General features: G+C 36.2%; 1 protein-coding gene across 1 annotated transcript in view; it reads left to right on the top strand.

Moving 5' to 3' along the window:
• Positions 1-205: 205 nt before the first annotated feature.
• The window catches only part of LOC111692491 (multiple epidermal growth factor-like domains protein 8), a gene marked incomplete at its 5' end in the record, with an annotated part of 113,739 nt that continues 99,344 nt past the window's right edge, over positions 206-14,600 (top strand). The window contains one exon of the mRNA XM_023456532.1: positions 206-490. Within this exon, the coding sequence (XP_023312300.1) occupies positions 206-490 (285 nt within the window). The remainder of the gene's footprint in view (positions 491-14,600) is intronic.

The following is a 14,600-nucleotide window of genomic DNA, read 5'->3' as shown; positions in this document are numbered from 1 at the left end:
AATATCTTGCCGGTTTTATGAAAATGATTATGTGAGTACAAGAGTATACCAGACAGTCCCATTGCTTCACTGTGTCCCGGTACAAAATGGTGGCGATTTTGATCAAAATTGTAATAATTACAAGATGTTTCTTAAATATCAGCATCCTATGAAAAATTTGAATTATTACCATGGTATTGAAATTACATAAATAACTTATTTCCAGGTAATTTTCGTGGCACTGAGAACCACAGAGATTCTTGCCGACCTTGTGATTGCCATGGTCATGGGGACAATTGTGATCCAATTTATGGTGATAAATGTAACTGTCAAAATAACACAGAAAGTGATGTTTGTAGAGTTGGTTCAGAAAAAAATTCTGCTCATCCTTGTTGGATGGTGCAGTGCTCAAAATGTAAAGATGGTTATTTAGGTACACCTACATCTGGACATCAGTGTTATAAACAAATGTCTGTAGATTCCAAAATGTGTTTTGATGCAAAACCTATTGGTAAGTAAACTTCAAGTATAAGTATGGCAACATTTCGAAATTTTTAATATTTTTTTCGAAAACTATCAAAAGGTCAACTTTTTGTATTTTTATTATTTTAACAAGCGTCAAAACAAATATTTTTTGTTTGTAAAATGTAATAGTATACATACATATTTCTATTTATTTTAAAGTATTTCATTTCGAGTTGGAAATGAAATACTTTTCCACTTTTCCACTTTTATGATTTCATGTCCAATTTAATTCAAAATGAGCAAAATACATAATGTAAATAAAAACTAAAATAGATTATTATTTTTTTATACTTATTGTACTTTGTAGTATTGTCACCTACACATAACTTTATTTTAATTTTCTAAAAACATTTTCGATTTTGTCTTAGAAGGGGAAAACGTGTTATGCATATACAGGGTGATTTAGTCATAATGTCATTAATTTTAAGAGCAGATAGAGAAAAATGAGTATAATACGATGGCGTGATTAAAAAAAATAAATGCATATTTAAACAGAAAAAAAAATTTTCAAATCATTATTTAACCTCCTTTTCAGGCTGTTACTGACTGGCTGACGTCAGCCGGTTATTCACAATTTGCGCACGGCTACGATATGAACAACGCGCCCTAGATGCAACGTAAAGACAATAAATAAACGATTTGCTCACGTCAACCAATAATAATTTAAAATGCTATAAATTATTTTTTATAATTATGCAATCAACACATTAAATTGTTATTGTTGCCCAGCAAGAACCTCGAGGAGGTCTGAGCATGCCTTGTCAAAAATCAGTTTTTATTAACATCATAATGTTAATTTTTTAATTTTTTCAAATATATTACCGTTACCGTCTATGCACAAGTGTATACGTTGGATAGATGAGCGGCGGATGCGATGGAATAAACCAGGGTTGTTACGTATTTCTTCAGCGGCATCTTGAATACGATTCCGCAACTGCTCTACATTCTCTACCTCGGTGTGATACACGACAGATTTTATATAACCCCATATACAAAAGTCCATAGGATTATGGGCCCTCATCTCCCTATCCACCGATTGGGACATTGATATTTTAAAACACACGGACATCGCGAGCAAAATGGGCCAGAGCTCCGTCGTGCATATACCACATATCCCGTAGCATCTGAAGGGGAAGGTTTTCAAACAATTCTACTAAAAATTGAAAGTAACGCGTACCATTCAGATATTCAGGTAGAAAATGCGGCCCAATTAAACGATCGCCATACTCCTGCCCATACATTGACACCGAATCTCTTCTGAAAGCTAAACCGATGAGTAGTGTGCGGGTTTTCATCTGACCTAATGTGACTATTATGGCTGCAAAGAAATTAGCTCTGTTTCACTTTAAATAAAATTTAATATTGAAGTTACAAAACTCGAGGAGTTCAAATAATTTAAATTTCATTTCATAACCATTTCAATTTCATTACAGAAATAATGACATAAAAAACCAATACTCACTAGATAAATTATAAAGAGGGGGTGAAATGTATGTAGTATTTAAATATTGACTGTAAGTAATAGAAGATAAAAAACAATCGGACGGAGACAAATAAACAACTCGGTACGTGTTCCCGACCTAGGCTAACCTGTATCTAGGTCAATAACCTTCTTTCTATCTGACCCACTTTTAATTTGCACGTGTACTTTAGTCTAGGAGCCAGATAGGATGCCGTGGCCAACCAGAGTGCCACGGCTGCAAACAATTTATTCGTAGTATTTTGAGCTCCAGAATCCAAAAAACTTGGTCGCAAAGCCTGAACGTGGTCAGTTTAATTGTTTTCAACCAATTAAATGGTTAAATGGCTGTAAAAAGTGTATTTTTATAGCTAGTAAACGGAATCCTATCTGATTCCTAGACTAATACGAACTGTAGTAGGATCGTATTCCATGCAAAGTAGTGCATAAAGTTGTCGGTCTTTTATCAAAGGAAAATTGAATGTAATGAATGGGGATGATTGTTTTCGAATGTACGGTTATTACAATTTATCATTTTTAATATTATTAAAGTTTTAACGTTTTATAATTTATTATGTTAAATAATACACAAATACACAATTTTAGTATTTCAATTTATTATTCAATATGTAGTTGCGTATAACCAAAGTTTACATAATAAATGTAAACTTTAGTGTAAATATATACTTTGATGTAACCTAAGTAGGTACTTATTGTTTTTTGAGATAGTAATATGTTTTTTATCTGTTTAAAATGCTAGCATGTGTAAAACAGCGTTCATCCGTCCAGTGCACTTCGATTTAGGAACCAACTGCAAAATTCAAGACGATTGTGGGAAATCAGCTGGTTCTAAAGTTTGAACTTTTTGAAAATGGTACGGATTGAGTGAATTCTCGCGCAATATCCGCCAAACTTTGGTTTGTGATATCTCCAGTCGCCTTGAAATTGTTCTTGTGGAAATAGTAGGCTGCTCCTCGACTAAATTTAAAACATCCTCTATCACATTTAAGTCATTTTGTCGATGTCCTGCACGTTCGCTGCGCGGTATGGTATGATAGATGCAGTTGGAAAAATACGGGAGATATGGAAGGTGGTAGATTTGAATAAACGCTTTAAATTGTTAATGGTTTTGTAACCGTGTGTATTTTGTATATTCGGGTATTTAGTAGTGTGCCGACTTTTTTATTTGATAAAATACGGTGTGCCAAATAATCTCTGCTTTATTTATTTTCTTTTAACGAAAGTTGACTTCGAGAACTCAGGCTTGTTAAAACATTCTGCACTAAGTTAATACAATTGTTAAAATTATTTATAATAAAATGCAGGATGCTCCTTTATTTACTTGAATACGTTTAACGCGGAACGCGGAACCCACAGTAAATGTGAACCACACATTATGATGTGAACTTGGCAACGCTGTTCGCTTCAGCCGACAACTGTTCATTCGACATTACGTTACAAAATTTTCCGAGCATCCGGGCATCTGCCAGGGCCGCCGCATTTTTAAAAGTCGAGTAAAAAATATTTTTTCCGATTTTCTGTCTTTATTAAGCCTTCCGAATACGTGGTTAAAATTAATTACATTATGACTGAATCACACTGTATACATAGAAAAGAGTGTTAATTTCAAGACGTAAATTTTCATTCTCGAATGTAAAAGAAGCATTTATACAATTGACAATTAGAAATAATTAAAATTAAGTAGAAACTTAGGTATAGTATATAGTATAGTAGCATTGATAATTAAGATATGACATACTTATGTATGTTGGTTATATCTCACCCCACGTTCAAACATGTCGGTAAACAGGCATTCTGAATTTGTTGCTAAAGGGGAAGTACTCGTTAGAACGTTGTAGATGCTTTTTTTGCTGATGTTTTTTCAATGAAATTTTCATGCACTTCTATCTGGTGGAATATGCTTGCTAGGTCAAAGGTGGTAACATATTAACATTTTCCAAGTTTTTCAAGGATATCGCTAATGTTGGGCAAGGAATTTGTATCAATTTTTGTTTTATTGCTTAAGTTTCCATTTTTGTTTATTTGTAGCGTCAATTTTTTTCGGGATGATCCGAATAGGGAACAATAGGGAGATTTGGACGGCCGAATAACCTTTGTGAATAAATTGATGAATTAATTTATGAAAAACTTCGTGAATAAATTCGCAATGTAAAACAGATATTACAAAATTCGAACAGATGAAAATTTTCTTCGGAATTAAGGTATTCAGTTCTGAGTAAACTTGTTACATCTTTTGAATTTTGATTGATATGATTTAACATGACTTGATAGTCCGTTTTCTGTATATGTCACACAATCAGGAATATAAAGATTTGAATATCATTGGGCTTGTATAAAAATGTATCTGGATCAATTTGTGTTGGCCTGTTGTGTCTTTGTTTGTGTAACGGGTTTGTTGATCATAGCCCCACAAAAAAGTGGGAGTCCGAAAGACTAGACCATGGTAGCTATATGTTTTTGGCGTCGCTGAATCTTAATTCGGTGTCCGTTTGACACGATTAGCTCCCGAGTTAATTGTTTTCACATGTTAAAATTCTAGTATCAGTAAATCTAATTAAGTAAGCTTTAAACCAAAGCGTCAGTTAATGCTGCATCTACATTAATATACATAGTGGGTCTGTGTCAATTGAGAACATATTTTCAAAACGAGGTTTTGTGCCTTGATGAATCATATAAAATCACTGTATTTCACTATTATGGAATAGAGATTACTACTCACTTTTGTGGTATCGAACTATTTTATTGTCAAAAGATCTGCGAATTGGATTTCTGTTACGTTTTCTCGATTTAAATGGTAAATTTCGTTTTAACGACCAGCAGTAATCGGCTAACATTGGTACCGACGCTTCATTTCCTTAATATCTTTTTGAAATCTTTCTCTCTGCTGCTCTCTCTCCGCACTGTAATCATCCAAATTTTACTGGGAAATACTTCACATGAGAATGTAAAATGGTAGGTAATTTGAGATTTATTAAGCAGCCTAGGTGTTTGTTAAAGGATCATATATTTGTTACTAAAATTAATAAAACAAGAATTTTTTACATTCTCATGTGGATTATTTCCCAGAAAATTTGGGTGATTACAGTGAAGAGCAAAGAGAAAGATTGCAAAAACGTATTAAGGTAATGAAACGTTGGTACCAAGGCAGATGGGATATAAACATGTTAGCCGATTACTGCTGGTCGTTAAGGGCCCCATATTCTTTAAATAGTGTTTTCCACAAAGACGAATAATTTCAAACATTTAATAATTGAATAATCTAAAGCTTATCAAATAATAGGAATGTTATGTCATGCCATCTGGTTATTTTCAAAGACGCCGCAGTAAAACTAATAAACAGGTGCAAAAAACGATCAAACCATCAAGGTTTTAGGTACTGAAATCTACGAAAATACTAACTTTTTTATATATAACTCTACATGTAAATATTCTTATAACATTTACTTGCTTAGTCCTACATATAAAATTGTTTACTTTTATTTATAAGTACGTTAAAATAATTCCTGAAATGTGGGGTTAGGATAACAGCAAACGCATGTTTTACAAACGCTTTTTTCTTAGTTATTATTTTATTTGAGTAAAAAAATAGTAACAATGAATAAACAGAACACCAAGGATTTTATTTTTGTACTTACTTTTGGTGTACACGTTTTAGTTTTCAAGATTTCAGTACCTAAAAACGTCAGAAATTTGACTATTTCTCGGCCAGGGATATGGCTACCTTAAATGTAAAAGAGATCCACTTCGCAGATCTTTTAACAACAAAATAGTTCGATACCATAAATGTGAGTAGTAGTCTCGATATTATAATAGTGAGATATAGTGATTCATCAAAGCAAAAAAACCTTGAAAAACTTTTCTCAAGAATCTCAACCGACACGGACTCACTGTGTAAATTATTTTATATAATTTTTTATAATTATATAGTGATTCATCAAAGCAAAAAAAACTTGAAAAACTTTTCTCAAGAATCTCAACCGACACGGACACACTGTGTAAATTAATGTACATGAAGCATTAAAGGACATATTGGTTTAAAGTTTACTTAATTAGGCTTATTGGTACTAGAATTTCGTCATGTGAAAACAATTAATTCGAGAGTCATGGGCTCAGAGTTAAAGCATTCTTTCTTTAATCTTATTTTTTACTCAAATTTTAATGCACACTAGAAAGGCAGGCAAACTCCGCTGCGCGCTTAGTAGGCATAAAACATGACCAAATATTCAATACGTAAGTAAAACGAAAAAATGTAAAAAATGTAAGGAAAAATCTGATCCAGACCTCTGTCAATTTTATAGAATACTTTGTACATACATTTTCAGAAAAAATTTGGAAGATAAATTCGAATTCGCGTTAATTTCGCGAAACGTTCTGTATAAAAAGTTTGAAATAGGCCTCTGATCAGTAAACAAAAAATTTTTCTGCATTTGATTTGAATAAATATGTCAAATAAATAGTGTCTAATAAGTCCGTCTGATTTTCTAACATCAATTAAAAACGTCATATATCGCCTAGTAGGTCCCATCTGATTTTTGAGTTCGATTTCATTTATGAAATACGTCAAATATTAATTAGTAGGTCCCCACTGACTTTTTAACCTCAATTAGAAACGTCAAATATCGTCTTGTCACTCATGTGTGATATCTTAACCTAAAATATGAAACACGTCAAATATAATCAGTATGTTCCTTCTGATTTCCTAACCTCAATTAGAAACGTCAAAACTCGCGTAGTAGGTACCGTCTGATTTCCTAACCTAAATTACGAAATACGTCAAATATCAATCAGTCTGTTCCTTCCATCGATCTATGGTTCGTTGTGATTTTCTAACCTGAATTGGTAACGTCAAATATAGTGAAATTTATTTTGACGTTTCAATCAGACATTCTACGTGATTTTCAGATTTGCGTCGATATGCGTTCAGGGCTGCTTGAATCTCTATTTCGCTTGTAAAATGGCCGTATGTCAGTGAGAAGTCCACGGAGAAAGGTACATTTGAAAACGCGAATTTAAACTTGCAAAAATTTCATTAAGCGACGAAGGGAGATGAGGCGTATGCCGCTTCAGATTTCGCGGAGAAACCCAGCCCGTCCGCCAAAATGCTAGTTTTCCAATCTGGCTTGAGAGACAGCGCGTAGTGTCGTCGTTCACAGCTGAAGTAATCAACAATTTTTGTAATGTTAAATTTGCTTTTTTCTAACACAAAGTCGTCTCGCGAAAGATCCACATCAATGAACTTTACTAAAGAAAGTAGAAGTTTTGGTTTCAATTCTGATGTAGATCATTTTGTACATCCAGTATAAACTCCCAAAAGGGTATCGAGTTAGTAAATATAAAATTTTTCATCCAAAGACTTCAGTACGTAGGTAAGTCAAAAATGGGGAAAAATAAGTTAAGTTTCACTCTCCTAATTCTGAAGTATCTTGTTATACATAGACAATTTTTCATTCAAAGATTTCAGTACGTAGGTAAGGCAGAAATGGGAAAAAAATGTTTCACTTTCTCATAATTTTGAAGTGGATCATTGTTTGGAACATCCAGTATAAACTTCCAAAAAGGTATCTGGTTAGTAATTATACATTTTTTCATTAAAAGCCTTCAGTAAGTAAAAATAAACTTAAAAGAGTAAGGAAAATTTTGCCTGTTAATCAGAATGGTCAGTTTTCTTCAAAACGTTTCAGTGGAGAAAGTAAAAAAAGTAAAAAGAATAGAGAGCCTAGTCCACCTGTGTCAGCTTTATGAAACATCCAGTATGAAACATCTTGTTAATAAGATATGATTTGCCATAAAAATATTGCCATCAATAAATTTCTGAAATATACAGAAGCCTCTGGACCGATAATTCTGACCTGGGTCAATTTATGTAGAACATCCAGTATATGGATTTTCAAAGAAAACGTCTGGTTAGTAACTATATAATTTTCATCAAGAGATATCAATAAATAATGTAGGAAAGTGGGTAGTGAAATGAGAAAAAATCCTAGTCCGCCTGTTTCATTTTTATATGAAACACTCAGTATATAAATTTGCAAAATGCTTCTGAGTTCTACAATATAAGATTTTCCATAAAAATATCGCCATCAATAAATTTCAGAAATATACAGAAGCCTCTGGACCGATAATTCTGACCTGGGTCATTTTATGTAAAACATCCAGTATATGGATTTTCAAAGAAAGCGTTTGGTTAGTAACTATATAAATTTTCATCAGGAGATTTCAATAAATAATGTAGGAAAGTAGGTAGTGAAATGAGAAAAAAATCCTTGTCCGCCCGTTTCATTTTTATGAAACACTCAGTATATAAATTTGCAAAATGCTTCTACAGTTGTACAATATAAGATCTTTCATAAAAATATTGCAACCAATAAACTTCTGAAATATGCAGAATACTCTCGACCGTTCGAGCTTCAACGCAATTTTCTTAGAAACCCCGTCATCCTGAATAGAAAAACCTATTTTGTTTTGTTCCATATCGTCATTGTCATCGTCATTCCAGTTAGAAATATTTAAACCTATAACTTAATTTTAGAAAAAAATTATAACGTCGAGTAATTGTAAAGTGTTGGAATCGAAAGCTGCATTTAAACGTAAAGAATGAGGCCTGTTTGATTTTAGTTCGTGCCAGACAGCAATGAGGGCGCTAGGTTGTCCTCTAGTATATGTTTGTCACACAGATCTAATAAAGTACTGTATCTATGGTTTGCCCTCTCTAACCGGCTAACTTCAAATCTTTTATATGTGACTAACTTAACTTATATTTATATTTTGTGTTAAGTCGTCAGTAATTTTAATTCATAATTAGCAGCAAAACTGACCTATTTTCGAGTGGTTGATATATAAAAGTACCTATATTTTGAAATAATATGGAAATTTGTAGTTGATGTCTAATTATTATATTAGTAAAAGCTGATGGAATCAAAAGGTATGTATACAAATATACAAATGTTGTCTTAGAATAGAATTACAGAAAAATGTTTCTTTTAGATGCTGTTCTTTAAACAATGCTAGAAGTAGAATATCGCAGGGGGTATTGCTGAATAAGTAAACCATTAATTGTGAAGTTAAACAGAAAAATATTTTTATTGTAAATAAAAATACTGTGGCTCTCGAGTGTTGGAGAAATAAGAAATCCCCCAAATATAATGTATTGTGTGACGTCGTATTTTCGTCGTTCGTCACTATGACGCCTGAGCGGCGGCGGTTACCTCGGGCGCCAGTTTCCGTTTAAAGTGCAGAAACACCACTACGCGGGCGGCTGCAGTGAAGACACGGTATGTCCAGAGGGTCTAGAGAGAGTTAGACTTCACACAGGAATAAAAGGCCACAGATTGGTATATATTTACATTTATTTATAGTCCAATTCTACCTATTTACACTATGCTAATCTAAATCTAAAGCTAAACGGTGGCGTTTATATACAAGGTGACTACGGAATACGGTAAAATGGCGGTGCGGTGTTAAGCGGTAAGTCCCTCATCTCGGATTGGCGGCTGCGCAGTTCGTCTAAACTGGACTTGTAGAATTCTCACCTACTTCCAGCGGTGACGTATCTTCGGGCAGGGCGGCTGGCGACTCGACTGGATGCGACGACGGCTCCTGGTAGACTAATACTTTGAATACAGCCTGTCTGCTATATTCGTACGGCGAATCCTGGCGGCTGCGCAGTTTCCTCAGGTTGGACTTAGTGAAATCTTACCAATTCCTTACTGATGACGTAGGTCTTATTGGAATGGGTGACGGCTCGACTGGTCTCTACGATGCGTCGTGGTGAACTGTAACGCTGACGGCGGCTTAATTTCTATGTCCTGGTGACGCTTTGGCAGCGACTGCGTAGTTCTCCTATGCGGGACTTGTAAAATTCTTACTCAGGTGGTGACGTATTGCTGGCTGGACGGCAGGTTGGAACTCGGCACGACTGTTCCCTACGCTGGCAGGTCGAAGACTGGCGTACGCGGTGTGAATTTGCAGGCCATCGGCTTGGCGCTATGCGGTGACGGACGGCGTTTGAAATGCCAATAATAATGCCGGTGCGGTAAACTATATTTATTAATAAAATTAATAAAAACAAACCAAATGTGGGGTGTCGGAAAATCACTTCGTTACACCCCCCTCTTACTTCCGCTAAAAAAATAAAAATGAAATTATTTTTTTTTTTCAAATAACTCCCTAGCTTACAAGGCGCATACCCCACACAGGTTAGTAAATTTTATTTGGGGATATGTTCACCTTTTACAAAAACAAAAACTAATTTCGGAAAAAAGATTCTATATAAACCAAAATAATTTAACCTCTACAGCTTTCAGTGCTGAAGTATTTTACCCTAGAAAAGAAAAATAAAAACAAAATCAAACAAAATGGTCATTCTGGTCGGATTTCAGTTTTTAAGGCAGCAAGTTGCATTGGATGCCCTTGGAAGCGATTTCGGTTCGGCGGAAAATGTCCGGGAAATAACATTGAACTCCTCTGCATGCGGTAAGGTGTCCTGGATGCGAGCGGAAACGGTGTCGAGGAGCTGCGGATAGACGGCTTCGGCTGGCGATGGCAAGCGAGCGGTTTTCGCATGTGCAATCCTTGGACATTATGCCATATCGTCCACATCGGGAACAAAACAGGCGTCGTGTCTGGGTGCAGGTTTGGCGGGAATGGCCAGGATATCCACATCTCCAACATAATCTATGTTGTTTTACCGGTAGATAGATTGGATAATCTGTCGACGATCGTGGCGGCGGTTGAATGTCTGGTTCTGGATGAGTTTTCGGAATTCTTGCGGGCGGTACTTCTAGGGAAACTCCTGTTGCTGGAACGGTAACTTTCTGAACTTCGGTGCTTGCGGTGTCCCATGGTTGACGGCTGACGGACGGTTGCCTCTTCTGCGCAGTTTGTTGCTGCGAAGGCTTATACCGCTGACACTGCATACAACATCGTACATACTTGGCGATATAGCGGAACATATCAGGCCAGTAGTGCTTCTGTGATATGCGAGCGATGGTTTTAGCGATTCCCATGTGTCCAGCGGACGGAGCATCATGGTTCTCTTGCAAAACCGCTGAGCGGAGCGGCGTGGGCACGCATAGCTTCCATGGATCGGATAGATCGGGTTCGGTTAAATCGCTGGAATCCCAGAAGTGGCGGAACAGACGGTTATTGCGTATGCAATAATCCGGGAAAACTTCAGGGTTTCTCTCGACTTCCGACTTCTTTCTGCTATACCAAGAACAGTTTGGCGGCTCGTTCAGGACGCATAGTTCTCCGGTGTTTGGTGCAGAAAAAGTTCCTTCTATCGGCTGACGGGACAAAGAATCGGCTACTCGGTTTAGGGTTCCCTTGCGGTACTTAATTTCGAAGTCGTATTGCTGCAGGAATACGCTCCATCTGGCTAGACGGCCGGCAAGACTTTTGATGGAATGCAGCTATCGCAGAGATTGATGGTCGGTAAGGACGGTGAAGTGATAGCCTTCAAGGTACGGTCTCATCTTTTCTATGCCCCACACTATAGCCAAACACTCTCGTTTAGTGACAGAGTAATTTTCTTCGGCAGGCGACAGTGTGCGACTAGCATACGCTATCACTGGGTCGTATCCGTCGATTTTCTGGGTCAGGGCTGCTTCTACTCCATGGTCGGAGGCATCGGTCTGGAGGGTAAACGGTTTCTCGAAGTCCTTACAGGTTAAAATCGGAGCTTCGGTCAGGCAGTTCTTCAAGTGGTTGAAGGCTTCTTCTTGGTCACTGGTCCACTTGAAACGGTGATTTTTCTGGAGTAGTCGAGTTAACGGAGTCATAATCTGGGAAAAAGCCGGTACAAAGCGTCGGTACCAGAAAGCCATTCCTAGGAAGCGGCGGACGTCTCGGATGTTTCGAGGGGTGGGGAACTTCTTGATTGAGTCCACCTTATCAGGATCTGTCTGAATCCCTTCAGCGGTTACGATATGTCCTAGGTATTTGAGCGACTTCCTGCAGAACTGGCATTTGTCGGGGTTTAGCTGCAGGTTAGCCATTCGTAGTCGGCGGAATACCTCCCGTAAATTGTCCAGGTGTTCTTCAAAGGTTTCCCCTAATACGATGAGTCATCTAGGTAGGCAAACGCATAGGGTTCCATTTCTGGTCCAATGATCCTATCTAGGAGTCGTTGGAATGTAGCAGGAGCCAAGTGAAGTCCAAAAGGCATGACTCGAAACTGGAACAGGCCTCTGCCGGGGACGGTGAAAGCAGTGATCGGTTTGCTGTCGGCAGTAAGTGGTATTTGCCAGTATCCCTTATAACATACACACTTGTTTGTTATATCATAATTGTTTATATTCGTGTCTACTTGCAAAATATCATACGATAAAGCTTGCACTGGTCTAAAAGTTAAGAGAATGAAGATATGATAAATTTGTTGTATAACCAACCTGTTGATAAAACTTCTTGTAGGTAGTTTATGTAGCACTTAGGTAAGTTTTACCCTGTAGGCATCAGTCCAAAACATGCCCATTTGATAATCGTGGATATAAACACTTTTAATAATGTTTAGAAAGCTCATTTGCTAGTTAAAAATTGTTAGGTTAAGACAAGGTTGTCAAAGAAGAAGTAGATGTAGGATATACTATTAGCATGTCATTGAATTGTAATGGAAATTTAAATATATATCGAGGCCAGAGCGGAAATGGTGGTTGGCACAACTGATATACAATTAGAGTATAAAATTAGAGAGAGGAAGTTCACCGTCATTTTTAACTCGAATCTTTGTCTGGCAAGATTTCCACGCTATACGTATAGAGCACATTATTCCATAATTGTCTGAAGAAATTGTGCGGCAAACATCATGCTAAAGGTATGCATTTATATTATTTTTATTGTATTCAAAGGTTAATCATCTTGTAAGGAATTTTAAAAAACAAAGATTTTTAAAACCACGTGTAAAATATTAGCAAACTAATTAGGATTGTTCTAATAATTTTAGCGTTGCCATGTATCCACAAGTATACTCTATGTATCACTATGTGTCCACTAAGTATCCACTATGTATAGACTAAGTGTCCACTAAGAGTCTACTAGTTATCAAGCAAATATCCAGTAGTAATCCAGTAACGGAGTTATCCAGCAATTAAGCAACTATATAGCTAATAGCAAGTTATCTCGCTAGCTACCTGAATCCAGCATCCGAAGCAGATTTGGTTTTGGACTGGGAGCTGGAAGATATATTGGGCACATAAATCTTGAACCTAATACCTTCTGTAACCCACTGTAAGTTTTTTTTATATCTTTCACCCATGTGTAAAAATGGTCGAATCATTCTACTAAGGGGGAGTGAATGAAGCAGAGCTGTCCATCCTGTAGAATCCTAGTGGCGCCTTATAAATAAACTTATTTTTTGGTCTCTGTGAACTTAATTTATTTCTTTCCTACGACAACCTGATACTAAGCCCATTCGGTGTCATCTAGCTCGTAACCCACGACCAGCCGAGGCAACCTAAACTTCTATGGCCCGTGCGAACAAGAAGAGGCTATAAGAAGATGGCGCGACAACTTATGGAGCCCGAAAGCTTTTAATCAGGTTTGCCGAAGAAAGGAAAATTTGAAACGAATATCAATGTGTTAATTTTAAGACTTACATGTAGTATAGACAGACGTAGCTTAGGTAACTTTGATATTTGTGTTCAGGTTGGTGCAAGTTTGCTTACTTGAATTTTACTTCAGATTATTTCCTTTGATTAAGGAAAAGTAGTTTTATGTGGGGTAAATTTGGCATTAATTAGTTTGAATTTTTAGTGAAATTTTACAGTATTGAAAATTTACAACCGTCATTGTTTTTGCATTGAGAATTTGAAATTAGTACATATTCTTAAAAATCATGGAGGGAGATTTGAATGCATATTATTTAACCGAGGATGAAATTAATTATGAAATGAGCTTAAGAGATGCTCTCAGCACTCGTAGCACTTTAAATTCTAAACGTATAGTGTTAACAAGGTTATTAGAATTGAAAAAATCAGAGGGTAAAGATATATCTAAATTAAGGTCAAATTCGTTCGATGAGGAAGTAGAAAAGAATATAATCGAGAAAACAGTAGTAGAATTAGAAGCTCTACTCAATGATTTTTCTGGTCCAATACACGATGTTAGGTATAATACTATACATAGTAGGCTTTGTTCTCTAATAAATAGAGTTAAAAGATTTAGAGTCCCGAGAGATCCGGAACCTACGAGAGTTCAGTATAATGAGTTTAAAAATGAATATTATGCTCGGTGTGTAGAACTAGATGCATTTCTCAGTTCGAAAGTGTCTAGTAGTCAAAATTTTGCGAATGTCCGAATTTCAAATGTCCCAAGTACTAGCAAGTCAATACCAGTATTTAAATGGAATATTTTTTTCGATGGAAAAAATGTCTCGTTGTTGTCATTTCTAGAACAAGTAGAAGAGCTTTCAACAGCTCGAAATGTCAGTAAAATAGAATTATTTAATTCCGCAGGAGACTTATTTCGAGGTGACAAGTATGGTATAATTCTAGAAAATCCGAATTTAAATCCTGGTGTGATATAGTTGATCAGTTAAAAGAAAACTTTTTAGTACCGGGCTATGACGATGAACTGTTTGAACAGATTAAGAAACGATATCAAGGAAAAAACGAAAGCGTTG

This window comes from Anoplophora glabripennis, unplaced genomic scaffold (genome assembly GCF_000390285.2).
Source record: "Anoplophora glabripennis isolate ALB-LARVAE unplaced genomic scaffold, Agla_2.0 scaffold820, whole genome shotgun sequence".
Classification (NCBI taxonomy): domain Eukaryota; kingdom Metazoa; phylum Arthropoda; class Insecta; order Coleoptera; family Cerambycidae; genus Anoplophora; species Anoplophora glabripennis.
Note: the sequence above shows the minus strand (reverse complement) of the source record. Positions and strands in the feature narration are given on the sequence as shown.